The sequence below is a fragment of the Pseudorasbora parva genome, chromosome 11, assembly GCF_024679245.1.
Source record: "Pseudorasbora parva isolate DD20220531a chromosome 11, ASM2467924v1, whole genome shotgun sequence".
Lineage (NCBI taxonomy): Eukaryota > Metazoa > Chordata > Actinopteri > Cypriniformes > Gobionidae > Pseudorasbora > Pseudorasbora parva.
The window spans coordinates 3,946,903-3,962,991 of NC_090182.1; the positions used below are offsets into that span (position 1 = coordinate 3,946,903).

Consider the following 16,089-nt stretch of genomic DNA (forward strand, 5'->3'; position numbering starts at 1 on the left):
GGAGACCGGAAGTTTTCATTGCTCACACTGATGACGAGTTCCGGTTGGCGAAATTTGAACGTCGTTACACAGTCGCGGATGTTTACTTTAAAGCTCACAGATCCGCTCGATTGACTCGATCTAACTCGCTTTTACAAGGTATGCCGGACAAACTACACATTGTGGCTAAAGCTAAACTTCCGTTTGTTAGTGAGCGTGCGAGTTTAACATATGATCGGTTGTTTAGTGAACCGTAGACACAAAACGTCAATAAATATGATCAGTAAGTTAGATATTAAACATTCACACAAATATTAAACGTTCGCAAATGTCGAAATTTCTTATATGCTAGGTTATATTTAAGGTATATATTAATGTACATTATCTGTTTGTGTATATATTTCCAGGTTTGGCAGAACTTAGCCTATGTCAAAAACAACAACAACTAACGTTATATTAGTTATAATTGCTACATTGTTTAATACTACTATAGTTTTTCAACATTCATGTATTGCATTTATCATATGTATTAATCTATTTCAAGGCAAGCACTATAAAGCACAAATAATACACTATAATAAGACAGCAAGAGAGCACGTTTTCTCTAAAACAGCCCATTTTTGATCTGTCATGTGACCACAGGAGAGTGAAGTGTCCAGTCTTCAAGCGGCGATGGATCCTGGCACTGTGTCCCTGTTTCAGAGAGTCTCAGAAAAGCTGGGCTGGGACCGAGATGGTGGTCTCGATGACGCCGAAGAGAAGGTTTGTAGTACTTATAATTATAATAATTCGGATAACTCGCTTACAACCCATCCCATAATCAGAGGCTGACAGTATTGAAGTATTTTTACTTTTCCAAGTAATTTTGTTTTTCAAGTATATGTACTTTATCAGTGTTCTTCTTTGGAAAACTTTTACTTCACAACATTCCCAAACATAATATTTTACTTTTTACTGTAATACATTTCATATTGAATATAATTTAATACTTAATTACATTAAGAATGTAGTACTGTATACTTTTACTCAAGTAAAAGTAATTCAAAGTGTTACTTGAGTAAGTTTTACAAGTAAGAAAGTACTACATTTTAGTATTCAAGGTGAGAAAACAACAACTTTTAATTAATGAAATATAGTGCAGTAAAAATTATGACACATGCTTTAGTACAGGGGTTTAGATGCAAAGGACCCCCAAATGCGATGCACCTCTATGGGGAACCCCCTTAAATCTATCTATATATTTTTATGTATGAAAAAACTGTTAGATAAATAGTTAGTGTGACATTTTAAGTACAGCATTGTTTCCAAATTTAAATTGGATATACTTAAATGTTGGCCATATATATACACCTGAAGAAGGTGTTCAATAAATGTATGTACCGGTAGGCAGCTTACGTACCGCATTAAGGGTGCGTTCACACTTGTCATGTTTGGTTCGATTAAAACGAACCCTGGTGCGGTTGCTCGGTTAGTGCGGTTCATTTGAACATATGTGAACGCTGCCATCCGAACCCTGGAGCGAACCAAACAAGCGGACCAAAGACATGTAAACGGACCAAAAACAGGACGTGATGTCACAAGATGCGACGCATAATGCAGCTGATTGGACGACGCGGAAAGATCGGTGTATCCAAAATGAGCAACTTTAACGTTAGAGGGCAAACGTGGAGCAACGAGGAAGAGCCTAATCAATATTTGGTCAGACGAGCATGTTTCGAAAATGCTAGAAAAAACACACAAAAAGCATACCTGGCTCTTCTCATCAAAGTTCCTGTGTTGCCCATTATTAGCAGGTGCAGACGACAGAACGGCCGTCTCTTTTCTGCACAACGGAGGAAATCCTGCTGCTGTTTTGAATGTTTTGAACATTTCATGAGCTCTTCATGAGTTCTCTGGTAAAAAATAATACCATGTACACGCATAAAATGCCCGCGCGTGTAATCCGCACACAGCATTGTTTTGCATGTTCGGTAAACGAGCTCCTACGTCATATAAGCCGACCAATCAGGTTGTGACGTCTCCCTGTGCCTTTGGTTCGGTAACTTTAGGTTCGCTGTTAAAAATGCCCGTGTGAACGCTAAGCGGACCAGGACTATTATCTTTGTTTTTGTTTTTTGGTCCGGACCAAACGAACCAAATGAACCGAACTACAAGTGTGAACGCACCCTTAGAATTCTGCTCTACGAACCCAGTGAGCGAGATAAAGGGGACTATAGTGAGAAAAACTCACTAGCAAGATACAAAGCAAACGTATACAATTCTGAGAGGTATGTATCTGGCAGACAAAGTGAGAAAAGTGTAGAGATTAAAACGTTAGATTGTTAGGTAGACTTTATCCATTTTTGCTTTGTCTTTTAATTATCTGAAATTTTTCTGGGGACCCTTATAACCTTCTGGAGGACCCCTGGGCCCGGTTTAAAAAAAAAAAGTTTAATCCGGATAAAATTGATCCGGATTTAGTAATCCTTTTTTTGCGATCCGTGATCACGCAATCCAGCTTAAAAAAAAAAAATCTGAATCTTGAAATATTTTATCCCGTTGCTTTTGGCTCTTTATGGGCTGCTCGCCATGCGTCTGCCTTGACTTTATCAGACTTTGTCTCGTAGACAGTAAAAGATTGCTTTAAGCTTACTTTTGGAGCCAGTTTTTTAAAGCAACATCGGATTGGATCAATCTGATCTGGATAGGAACTTTTCAGGATCACTAAATCTGGATAACCAGTGCTCAAACAGGATAGGAAATCACAATGTAGATTTATAGATGTGTAAAGAGCAACACGTAGAATAGCCAGTGTGGGGTCAATATTTTAAAGGTTATTTTTATTTGAAATGAAAACACACACATTTAAAAAAAATTGTTTAAAACTAAACAAAACAAAAATCAGTGATTGCCATTCTTTGCATTTTTTGGTTATTCTGTAATCATTGCGTGCATCACTAATAAATATTCTAAAAACAAAAATATTTTCGATTGTGATGAATATATATATCACTTAAGCCCCTTTCACACTGCGATTCCGGCAAATACACGGATAATGCGACCCGGCATTTGTTCCCGGGCCGCTAGATTTGGTCCATTCACACTGCCAGCGAAATACCGTAATATGTGCGCTTTCACACACAACCCGTAACGGTCCCGGGTCGAGTTGACACGTGACATCCTGATGTGACGTATAACGGCGAGCGATCTCAGCTTCAGCGCGGATAGTAAGGAGCTCCGTGGTCTCGACTTGTGTCCAGTTTGCGCTCATTTCTGCTTGTTTAATTTTAGTTTCTTTTGTATACGAACACTCTCTGCGTTTAAAACACCGACGAGCTCTTCTGGCACTGCAGGGTTGTGTTATTGAAAACACAAGCTCTAGGAGTCGCACGATAACTACGCACACGTTGCGGCATTAGTTTCGGCTTTTGTTCACACAGCGCTCGTCCCGGGTCAAATCCCGCAATGTTACTAGGTCCCCGACCCGGGACGAATTCGGTAATCAATTCCGGGACGTGGTTGCTTTCACACAGAAGGCGACCCGGCAATGCTCCGGGAATATTGCGGGTCCGACGTGCAGTGTGAAAGGGGCTTTAGTGACAGAATAAAATGTATTGTTTTTGGTCAATTTTGACAGCTGTTTGGGGGATTAGTTTATGAGGCCAAACTCTTTCTACTTTGCTGTAGGCCTTTACTGAAAGGCTGAATACGTTAAAGCCTACCTAATCACTTTAGCCTGACGGATGAACTGATACAATTAAAACCTTATGAATAAATAGGATATCTTGTAGGATACTGCATGATCCAAATATAGCATTATTTGATACATTTTTAAAGTTTTCATCACATTTTGGGTATGAAATCCACGCTGAATCCACCCTTCTGTTGGGATCAGCTTAATCCAGATTTTTTGGGATCAAAGTGATCCAAATCCTACAAAAAAATTCTGAAAAACCCAAACTAAAGGTTTGACCCCAGATTGGATTACGTGATCTAATACGATTATGCAATCCGTTTTTTCTTTTGAAAAACACATTTTCAAGATTTGATCCAATCCGTTATCCAAAATCCTAGTGGATTACTTTTGAAAAACTGGGCCCTGGTATAAAAGTTTTCCAGTGAAAACACTGATAAAGTATACTTGATAATGTACTTGAGTAGAAAGTAAAGATACTCCACTACTGTCCGCCTCTGCCCATGATGCCTCATTAGAGCCGGTCCTTCAAATGCCTCTCGTGTTTGCAGTTGAGGAAGAGCTTGAAGAAGAGCAGACGTCCGGCTCTGGGCAGCTTTAACTCGGATCCAGCTCACAGATGGCAGCTTTCTGACTCCGACGGCTCGGGGAAAGAGAATAAGTCTCAAGAGGAACAAGTGCTGTTGACTTCAGATGATGACGACTTTGATAAGTGTAAGGCTGTGTCCAAAATCACATGCTTTCCTACTGTATAGGCAAAAAACATTACGTCTGCATCGAGACAGAGCGACAACTGGCATAATCTGAAAGCCACTCCCACCAGGGAGAGGGGGGGGGCACAAACAAACCGTCTCCATTGACTTTATATTGCGTGAAGTGGCCACCTTGTTATTTCTGACTTATGAAAAAACCATAGACCAGGGGTGCCCAAACTTTTTCCTATGAAGGGCCAAAAATCAAACTTGATTGAGAGACGTGGGCCGAAAGTAATTAAAAAAAAAATCATAAATCAAACTGTATTAGGCCTACATTAAAGTTGCTATGGGTTTATTCATTTCATAATGTTTACAATAAATATAAAACAAATGTAATCTGATTAACTAATGCAGTTTTATTTGTAAAGTGTTGCATTTTAATGACCAATTAAATGGGCAACAATCCCCAAGTGTTCAATGTAAAATACGGTTCGATGTCAAATACACAATGATCCAGATTCATAATGTTGAGGGATATTTTACTCTTTTAAAAAAGGAACAGACTGTTTGCAAATAGGGTTGGGCGATATCCCCTAAATTGGCAGTTGACAATGTTTACAGTAAAACATCGCAATGGACGATGATATCGTCGTTTATTTTTATTTTTATAAAAAGATAAAATACAGAGTATAGTAAATTATATCTCTTTACATAAATACTAATTTCTACTTAAAAACTATAATTTCATTATTTTATTAACCCAAGGACTCACCCGCACAAGTTTCCACGTGATGGGGAAAAAAGGTAGCTTCCTTCCACTTAAGAAGAGTTGTGCACTTTTTATTTTAATTTATCTCTTTACATAAAAACTATTTTCTACTTAAAGCTCTATCTTCGTCATTAACCCAGTGTTTGGTATGTGAATGCTGTTTTACGTGAATATTACCACAGGAGTAAAAGCACAAAACTTTGTTTAATAAGGAAATAAATTCGCAGATGTAACATTGCAGCCCTGGATGAGAGAGGTGGGCTGAGCCCAATTTAAGATCTGCCAGCTTTTTAATTCTGTTTTGCGTTCTGGTCACCCGATTTGATGGACATCTGGTTTCTTTTCTCAAATCTTCACTCGCGTCGCACTCATTTTCACAGGAAAATATTAATGCTTCTTCCTTTCGTTTGCGTATAATTAAGTATATTATACCCATTCACATCTATGGTAAAGACTGTAGGACGAATACCTTTTGACAAATTTTATTTTATTACATTTTATGTTTGTGCTTGTTATTAGACTTGAGGCGCGTCAAGTTTATTTGAATAGCGCAGTTCACGTGCACCCAGCGGTTTTACTTTCGCTTTTTCTAGCGATGCATAATCAAACATAGCCTAAATGTCTTGGCCCTGACAAAGATATTAGAAAAGGTGTCTATCCAGCTCATGTCCCACATTCATCTCAAAGCGCAGCCCGGCATAGGACGCATCTTTAAGGGGGAAAAGGCTAGGAATCTATCTACAAATCTTTTTTTAACTAATAATTAATTTTCTTATACTCTTTGGGTTACCATTATTTACTGATAATTGTTTAATTGTTTTACAGGCTGCAGTGAGTTGTTTCACTGACGGAAAATAAACATGCATGCTTATTATTATGTTTGAGCGTTTATCATTTTAAAATGTAGGCTCTCTCTCTCGGACCTCGGTGGGCCAAATCAAAGGTTACCACGGGCCAACTTTGGCCCGCGGGCCCTAGTTTGGGCATCTCTGCCATAGACAGTAAAATGGACACAGCGACCCCGTAGACTTCAACGGCGAAAAGTGAAGCCATTTAGAAGCACTCACTTCCTGATGGCTGAGCGAACTGCGCAGGCTCAGACTGAGCTTGAGGACGTAGATGTGACGTGAGCCTCCTGTCTGACAGCTGTAAGTCTACTAGTAGTTGTGGAAAGTGAAATCTGAATCTTGAAATATTTTATCCCGTTGCTTTTGGCTCTTTATGGGCTGCTCGCCATGCGTCTGCCTTGACTTTATCAGACTTTGTCTCGTAGACAGTAAAAGATTTCCTGCGAGCATCTCCTCTCTATATGGTAATTTCTCTATACGACTTTTATACATTGTCATGTTTCTTTAGAAGTGAACAATGGACAAATGGAGTCTTTAAACGCCTCAGATGTAAAGTTATTCACTGTCAAAGTGACTCAAAAATGAATGGGAGTCAATGGGATGCTGACAGCAGGTGATGGCTTGGTTAGCAATGGCCGCCCCTATGGGAGGTACGCTTTCCGGGTGCTGGATTACCCCCTTGGAAAAAACAAACAATGTCTAAAAGCTGATATGTGACAAGGTGTACAGAAAACGAGCTTAAAAAAAACCCAGGACCAAAAACCCAGAAGTGTTTATAAGCTGCTGACCAAAAAACAAGCGTTTAAAGACTATAAAAGTGCATACAAGCAATAGAGACAGAGCGCAACATGTAATATTACACTGAGAACGACGCCCACTGGAGGGGAAAGTAATCAGAGACAGGAAACATAATGTATAAAACTGACATTTGGATATGTGACTAAATGTTTACTGCACGCGTAGGTATACTGAGGCATACAGAGTGTTAGGATCCCAAAATTGACCCATTCTTCTGCTGAAGCTTCACGTCTTATTGCCTGTATCCACTTTTGTCTCCTTAACCACTTCAGCTCTGCAGCACATTTTGCATTTTTTTGAGAATTAGGAATATCTGAATTTAAAAGAGCGCCCTACCCACATACATTGGAGTAAATTGATAAAAATGGTCTCCTTTTACAGAGAAAACTAACTTTTAACACAGTGGTGAAATACTGCATATGTTCTATTGTATCTATTCACAATCTTATGTCAAACATAGATAAAAAAAATATTTTGATTTATTTTTTATTAATTTGTTATTTAAAAATCTATATTTTTTTTTTATCATTTTGGTCTCCAAGCTTTTTGGAAGTTTCTGATGATTCTATAAATTGGCGCTAAACAGGGGAAAATAATTTTCTTGATATCTCCTTGCAAATAAAATTTATTGAGATTTATCTGACCAAAGTGTCTAATAACTCCTACTCATCTGCACTGACATAAACTGGCCACTAGGAAATCGAAAAGAAGGCTCCGCCTCTTCAACTTTGTAAAGGGAGATCTCGGGCTCTGATTGGTCTAGAATCATGATCCACATGTCTATAAAGAGCTGAGATTCTCAGCTTTTCTGTAGCAGGATGCAATATGTGATGACATCCTCAAAAATCGTGGCTAACATCGACAATCAAAACAAGCAATAATAAGAAGATTTGTCTGCATCACATGTTTTGATCTGGACATCGGTGACATATTACAGTGTCATTTGGCCATGCTTGCTCACAGACATGCAAAAATAGTCTCATTTTGAAGCAAACAACCTAAGGAACAAGCTGATATAGCGCTTGAGGCTAGTAGCTTTACAATGAGTTTGTGATCCGAACAGGAATATGACTCATGTGTTTGCTTGTTCAATGGAGTCATTTCCATCTTTGTGATTCTTTTGATAATAAATTTAATGTAAATTATTGGATCGGTGAAATTAACAGCTCAGCGATATTCCTGAGGCTGACAGCTTTCATTTGATATATGACTTGTCTATTTTAGGTGTGTTTGTGTGATAAAAATATGAAATTTTATACTATTTGCATGATTTTCTCAAGGGGGTGTCATTGCGGGGGGGTCGAATTCAGACCGTATTATTTTCTTCTATGTAATATAAATGCAGAAGTTATTGGGTTATTAAGAAAGCTGAGGTTCTAATCTTTCAAATGATACCATATCTAGTTTTGTGGTGCGTGAGATTTTTTAAAAATATTATGATGCAATTTTGGACCCACGGGTGCGGAGCTGAAGTGGTTAAACACAATTTTTTTTGGGTCGACAGCTTATAAACTTAATTCTGTGTTTTTTATCCTTGTTTGCTGTACACCTCGTCACATTTCAGCTTTTAGACATTGTTCTGTTTTTTCTAATAAGTCTGAAATGACAAGGAGTCAGCCTCACGCAATACAAAGTCAACGGAGAGCGTTGGGTTGTCGTCGTAGTTGAAACCCATTTAAAGTTTTTAACATTTATATTTTGAGACTAGCGTTCATTTTGATGAGCTTTCTTGCGATTAGAGCTGACAGATTGCAATGATCATCTGAAGCGCACACACACTCCTTAAAGTCAAAACGCAAACATTATTTAATCACCAAATCACATTAAGTTTTAGTAGTATGATTATTCAAAGCATTTTAGATGGTTCATTCTTACATACTGCATTAATAGCGAGAGAGGCAGGGCATAGCGAGCATGCGGAGAGATGCTGTCGTGGGTTTCGGTGACGTATTACATGAATAATCTTATTACATAGAATCATACCACGACTATACATAATGTTAAATATAATGTATAATAATGCAATGGGGGAATATTTGTGGTTCCTGACAATAATACACAAATAATATAATAATAAAAAAGTACAAAATAAAAAAAGATCGGGATTCATATCGTATCATGAGTTCAGTATCGAGATAAATATCGAATCGTGACATGAGTGTATCGTTGCACCCCGAATCCCGTTGAGCGTGGAATATTTAGTAGTGAGGAAATGTCAGGAATGGACTTATTGCACAAGTGGCGACCTATCACGGCCCCACGCTTGAGTTCACTGAGCTCCTGAGAGCGACCCATTCTTACACTAATGTGTGTAGAAGCGTCTGCAGGCCGAGAGCTGGAGTTATACACCTGTGGCCATGAAGGGATTGAACACCTTAAGTCAATGTTTTGGTGGGGCGTCCCAATAGGTTTGGCAATATAGTGTATGTGAATGAATTCATTTTGAGTTCGATCTTTGTTTCTCCAGTTCTTGCTGCGAAGGCTACACCAAAATCCACATTTAAACCGTCTGCATCAGCTGCCCAGAAACCAAGGTGAGAATTTTATGAGTATACAGTCAGGCATCTTATTTACATGAGTTTATGAGTATACAGGCATCTTATTTACATGAGTTTATGAGTATACAGGCATCTTATTTACATGAGTTTATGAGTATACAGGCATCTTATTTTAGTTTAATTAAAAAAGGATCTAATCTGTCTTTTTTTCCTATGTTCATCTTTATTTAGTGTGTTAGAGCTTCTCTATATCAGTGTTTTCTCCATTGTAGTCGTGAGTTTTCTTCCGGGAACCAACTCGTCACAATATTCCTCATTATACTAATAATTAATATGCAAATAAAGGGGCGGGGCCTGGTTGAGTCAGTTAGTGGTGTGTAGAAAATGGCGGTTATGGTAAGAGGTGGGACAATTCCCAAACTGACCAATCACAACACACTGGTCCAGCCGACCAATCAGAGCACAGTGTGCTTCATAGAGACAGGAAGTAAACAGAACGTTACTGACAGACTGGGAATAGAGGAGCCGCAACAATGGAGAATATGAGGAAATAATCAGCATTCACTGCTCTAGTAGAGACTAAAACAACATCAAGAGTTTGTAAAAGGGCATAATAGGTTATTTTTATTAGTTTTATCTAGTAATCGTGCTGCACAATAGGCCTTTTATTGTCCTTGAATTTTCTTATATTCACTATATTAACATCATGAACTATAATCTGTTTCTCCTCCTAGAGAACCGGTTCAAGTTTTGTCTTCAGATAGCGGGGATGAATTTGAAATATGTAAGTTATTTATCAACTGTTTTCAAATCAAGTAACTGATGTTGACAGATGTCACACACACTTACATGTGCATTTTTTGTTTTAGTTTTAAATCGAGTGAAAACCCCAAAGACTAAAGTGCGGTCGCAGTCAGTGAGCAGCAGTGATGACAGGTCAGTGTGACGCTCGTCCTCAATAATCATAATCATCATGACTGTCACTCATCATTTATCATTTCCCTCCTCAGTTTGAAACGCTTCATAGTGGACAGCATGTCATCTGATGAGGATTTCGTCACGGAGAGGAAGCCTTCCATTAATAAAGGTAATCTTTGAGTATGTTAGCGCCACAATGATATCAAAGTTGACTGCAGTATTTTTATTATAAATAATTTATCAGTGCACATTATTGTTTAAATTCACTTATGCCATGGTCTGTCAAATACTCGATTCTGATTGGCTGGAAGGTGTGCAATAAAATCGTTTAACGCACACATAGTTCCAAGTCAGCTGAATCATCGTTGTATATTAATGCATTTTCATTGAAACAAAGACGAGATTGCGCTGCACATACACACATATTCACACACAGACACACACACAAGTATTCAGGAGCACAGAAACTTATCAACGCCACCCCCCAACTTTTAACAATAAAATAGCTACGCTACTGGATCACTACATTATATTTTTCAGCAACAATGGAGTTACGTCACTATTTTTAAGTAATAAATGCACATCTTCATTGATAAGAGATAAGAGACCCCATTAAGAGATAAGAGACACCACTATAATCCATTAATTCAAATAAACGTTACTTTATACCAGGTGTTGGGAACCCTTTTTGACTAAAGAGCCATTTTTTCAATTTTTGGTTAATGCATTTGTTTCAAAAGAGCCACAATAAAAAATAATATATTATTATTAAAAATGTGTGTTTTTCCCAATAAAATGTTCAACAGTAGGCTATTAGCTTATTATTATGTGTACGTGAGTGTGAGAGCGAGTGTGCGTGAGAGCATGCGTGCGAGCGTGCGTGCGTGTGCGAGTGAGTGAGAGTATCTTAGATTTTGAATCCCAAAAAAGTGCATCCGTCCATCATACAAGTAATCCACACGGCTCTAGGGGGTTAATTAAGGCCTTCTGAAGGGAAAATATCCTTATTTATAACTTTATAAACTATAAACAATGGCTTCCGGTAACGGCGGAAGAGTGACGTCTGACCCGATTTTTGGTCTGTTGGTGTTGTTTAAAGAACGGTGCATCTAACACATTCTTCTGTACAGGGAAAGCCAAGACCGCTAGAACTCCTAAATCAGTTCAGAAGACAGACAAACGGCCTCCGTCTCGCTGCGAGTCTCCAGTCTTCCTGAGCGACAGCGATGACGACTGTAATGCTGTTATTAAGAGCACCTGGAGGACCAGACACAGCCGTCCACCGTCTGAGGAGCTCCACAGCGCCAGTAAAACCCGAGAGGAGGCGGCCAAGCCTCGCGTTCCTCCATCAGTCACTGTGACGACACCCAGCGGCCGAGAGGACACATGCAGCTCTGAGGAGGAGTTCCAGTCCTTACTGGACCGCGTCAGACAAAACCAAGGTCTAGCAGGCAGAGCACATGCCAGCCCAAAGCCGCCTACAGGTACGGAGAACTGGTCACAAGCTAATGTTTAGAGCAGGTTTTATTGATATGTGCTGTATGAATGGAAACGGTTTACTGCTTGTTGTCATTAAAGGGTCATAACACACACAGTTTCATGTCAATCTTGAGTATCTATAGAGTAGAGTGGTCCTCATATGTCCCAAGAGTCTTTAGTTTGTCATATTTATAGAAGACAGATACACTGTACCGATTCTTCCTGAAAACAGCCGAGTCCGTGGAGGCGTGCAGTGGGCGGAGCTAGAGACACACACACACAATCTATCCCTGGATATCTCTCGATTCACTATACGTTGGTGTTGTTCACATTATATGCCGATTCCCAACAAAACACACACATCTGATGCAGTTTCACTCACCGCCTGAGGTTCCCACTCATGACTGGGAACAAACACACACACACACACTTGCAGAACTCCAGAAACACAAACTGCATCCATTGTTCCCTTAACGCTGTTTTTTTTGGGAAGCTGAACTAGGTGATCTTTCCCTCACACCAGAAACACACTTCTTTAGTGACATTGTTGATCTTGTGTGTAAACACACAACGGCAGCGCCGCCGCCGACTCCTGTAACACGGAACAAAACTCCATGATGGACGCACTCTTGCTCTCGTATTGGTAAAGCAGTCTAGCTTGTTAACATTTTGATCAGTTTTGTCTAATGCCATCAACTATATTGTTCGAATGAGTTAAACTTTAAAGTGTAAGTTGAAAACGATAAACAAATCACTAAATGGCATCGCTTTCCAGCAAAAGTGTGTATAGTTCATGGCTAAATTATTTCTGCATAATTACCAGCTATAATTGCAAATGGAACTTTCGAGCAAGAATTGTTTTTCTCTCTCCATGTAGAGCCCAAACCACGAGCTCCCTGTTTGTCGACACCTTCTGCCGTGAGTAACAAAGCTGGTAACCGAGTACCGTTTAAAGAGCCGCCCATGATCCAGACCCCAGGGCATCAGACGCCCAGCAGCCGACCCATGAGCCGAACTGAACCCAGAGCTCCACCCAGCAGCAGGTACTGAATCACCTGAGGTCCGTACACATGTAAACTTGCCGTAAACACTGGAGGTTGGCGTTCATATCCTGCTGTTCCGGTTTTCAGAGTGGTGGTGTGTAAAACTCCCGGCTGCTTCCTGCAGTCTCTGACTGATCCTGGATCGTCGTTCTGCCGCAGCTTCAAGCAGAAGAAAGAGGAGCTGACCGGCAAACTCTACCATCTCTACAACACCAGCGTGTTTGACAGTCAGGTACATCTGAAAACCTGCAGTTACATTTGTAGAAATTCGGGGTTCAAGAGTGTAGCGCTGAAACAGTTTCCAAGGATCAGCATTTTCCCCTAAAAATGTTTGGGCAGACCAGACCGCAAGTCATAGAGACTTGAAACTTTGAGGGTTGGTAGTACTCACACCGCCTACAACGACACCAAATCTCGCCCCAATCGGCCTAACGGGGGCGCTACAGCGATCAAAAGTACAAAATGGCTCATAGCTCCTAAACTGTTCGCCACAGGCTCAAGTGTATCATTAGTTCAAGACGAACAAAACACGTGTCTTGGATTCAGTCATCACCCTAGCAATTTTTTTTGATTTTTGCGATCTAGCCCTGTCAATATATATATATATAATTTTATTTTTATTATTGGCGTCCGCGACAGGACACATTGTCTCAATAGATTGAGATAATGTCATCAAACCTGCTATACTTACGAATGGGCTCGGTCTGTGGTCGTGACCAAACGAGTGCAGGAAGTACTTTTTCACGTGACTGCGTTTCCATGGCAGCTTTGATTGTTTTGGCGTCCTGTTGAAGCAGCAACCTTATATAATGTAAACAAATGAGGTATAAAAAATTCACCCCCACAGTGGTCATGAAGGGTAAAATTTCTGAAAAATTTAGCAAAAAAATGAAGGGCAGTTTCTGTTGAAGCCAATACAGAAGTGACTTAAACTGCAATTCATCGACTGACCACTAGGGACGGGCTCCAGAAGGAGCATAATCTCATTGAGCTCCAAGTAAAAAATGGCCAACTTTTCTGGTACAAATTTTGGTTTTGGTCTATACGGCAAATTTTGCCCTTCATGACGACTGTGGGGGTGATTTTTTTTTATATAACTCATTCGTTTATATTATATAAAGCCTTAATGTTCTGCATAATCAGGGCGACAGTGGCTCAGTGGTTCATGTAGGTTGTCTACAAACTGAAAGGTTGGGTGGTTCGATCCCCGATTCCACCTGACCAAGTGTCGAGGTGTCCATGAGCAAGACACCTAACCCCAGCTGCTCCCGACGAGCTGGATGGCGCCTTACATGGCTGACATCGCCGTCTGTGTATGAATGGGTGAATGTGAGGCAAAAATGTAAAGTGCTTTGGATGGCCATAGGGTCTGTTAAAAGCGTTATATAAATGCAGTCCATTTACCATAATTAAGGTCATGGCCACTTTGAGTGACAGGTGGATAGCCTTTTGTCTGCTGTATGTTATTCATCACTACACCTAAGCTCCGCCCACGTCCCGCTTCTTTGCCCATTGTCATTTATCCTGGAGTGATGCGCTGCCAAGATGGCGACGGCAGCTCGTCTCTACTTTACACTTCAGAACTGCTCTTCAGAATCCTATAGGTGACGTCACGGACACTACATCCATGTTTTTTTTAATGTATTTTTTTTATGTACAGTCTATGGTCCCGTCGAAAATTTCAACAGATCGAGCCCTATCATATGTGTACCGAGTTTGGTGAAATTCTATTGTTAAGCTGGATTCTCTCGTTACACGTGTGTAGGATTGAATATCGTGATTTTTCGGCTAGGACATTTATACAGTGTGCCAGAACTCCTCATGCTGAGCAACTTTACCTATAGAGCTGCCGCTGCCAATCAAACCGTTCGTTAATACTGGAAATTATTTCAAAAACCTACTTTCACAATCTAGTCAAATATCTTTGTCTCAACCTTGATTTAAACCATATATTTCATTAGTAAGTTGCCTGTTTTGGCTGTAAATGCTTTTTTCCTGATCTATGATCAGGATGGTTACAGTCTTGCTAAACACAATGCCTTTCAAATATGAATCCCTCCCCCTCAGCTTCCCACCGACATGTCTGTCACGTGGAACAAGAAGATGCGTAAGACAGCAGGATATTGTGTCTCGGGGCAGGAGCGCGGCACTGGGAAACGATACGCCCGCATTGAGCTGTCGGAAAAAGTGTGTGACTCTGCAGGTACAGGAGTCAGTACGGCTTTCAAATTCTCAACAGCTCTTGATGCTTGGGAAATAAACACAATGTGTTTCCATTTACAGATCGCTTACGGGATACGCTAGTCCATGAGATGTGTCACGCCGCCACGTGGCTCATAAACAACGTTCGTGACGGGCACGGGCCGTTCTGGAGGCTTTATGCCCGTAAAGCAATGCTGGCACACCCCGAGCTGCCGATGGTCTCCCGCTGCCACAGTTACGACATCAACTACAAGTACCAGTACCAGTGTAACCGCTGTAAGAACACGTGAGTACACAACTGCCTGGCTTACTGCTATTGGCATGGCCAATCAGAGCACTCTGAGCTTTTTAGAAGAAGGGTTTTTTGCAGAAAACGTGTTTGGGAATAGAGTATACATTATGTGGAAAAGGTGATTTTGAACATTCATGAAATCAAAATAAGTAGGACCAATCAGACAGTGTAAATATGCTTTTCAATGGGGTGAATGAAGTCTGGTTTCACTTGTCAGGGAACTGCTGCAGCTCCAGTCCAGAGACACGATAGCACAGAGCGGGTCATGTGATCGTGTTGCCACAGACCAGAAAATGTATCAGACCTGTTTGATTTCTGCGCTGAATGATATTTTATAGCGATATGGAGGAGATTAGGAGGAGAGACTGTTAAAGATTAAGAGGAAACTGCGGCTTTACAGAGCTTAAAGGTGCACTATGTAGTATTTTTGCAGTAAAATATCCAAAAACCACTAGGCCAGTGTTATATATTTTGTTCAGTTGAGTACTTACAATATCTCAAATGTTTCCAACTATTTGTAAATTGTGAGAAAATTGCCATTTTAACCAATGTCAGCATAGCGTTTGAGCGAGTCGCCTGTCAATCACGTCATATCTGCGCTCCCCTCGGTTTTATTCTGCAGAAGCGCTTTACTCTTAGCAGTGTGAACATCTCACAGCAGCGCAGAGCGAACGCACAGAGGAACGTCACAACTAGAGGTCGACCGATAGTGGATTTTACCGATAGCTAGGTTGGATCACGCTTGCCGATAACCGATTAATCGACCAATAGTTTAAAAAAAGATACTAGTTTAAAATAATAATAATAGTAATAATAATAACAAATTAATCATATTTACATATGCAATTCTAAATTGCATATGTAAATATGAATATATTAAAATGACAAGCTCTAA

General features: G+C 40.1%; 1 protein-coding gene across 2 annotated transcripts in view; it reads left to right on the forward strand.

Annotated features, from left to right (window-relative positions):
• The window catches only part of gcna (germ cell nuclear acidic peptidase), a 19,536-nt gene continuing 3,447 nt past the window's right edge, over positions 1-16,089 (forward strand). The window contains exons 1-12 of one of the 2 annotated variants that reach the window (XM_067456823.1): positions 1-138; positions 622-741; positions 4,204-4,366; positions 9,230-9,296; positions 9,995-10,044; positions 10,130-10,196; positions 10,271-10,347; positions 11,309-11,662; positions 12,535-12,700; positions 12,788-12,932; positions 14,768-14,903; positions 14,984-15,188. In XM_067456823.1, the coding sequence (XP_067312924.1) occupies positions 652-741; positions 4,204-4,366; positions 9,230-9,296; positions 9,995-10,044; positions 10,130-10,196; positions 10,271-10,347; positions 11,309-11,662; positions 12,535-12,700; positions 12,788-12,932; positions 14,768-14,903; positions 14,984-15,188 (1,520 nt within the window). In that variant the 5' untranslated portion in view covers positions 1-138; positions 622-651. Of the gene's footprint in view, positions 263-621; positions 742-4,203; positions 4,367-9,229; positions 9,297-9,994; positions 10,045-10,129; positions 10,197-10,270; positions 10,348-11,308; positions 11,663-12,534; positions 12,701-12,787; positions 12,933-14,767; positions 14,904-14,983; positions 15,189-16,089 lie in introns of both variants that reach the window. The other variant, XM_067456825.1, reaches the window with a different exon arrangement.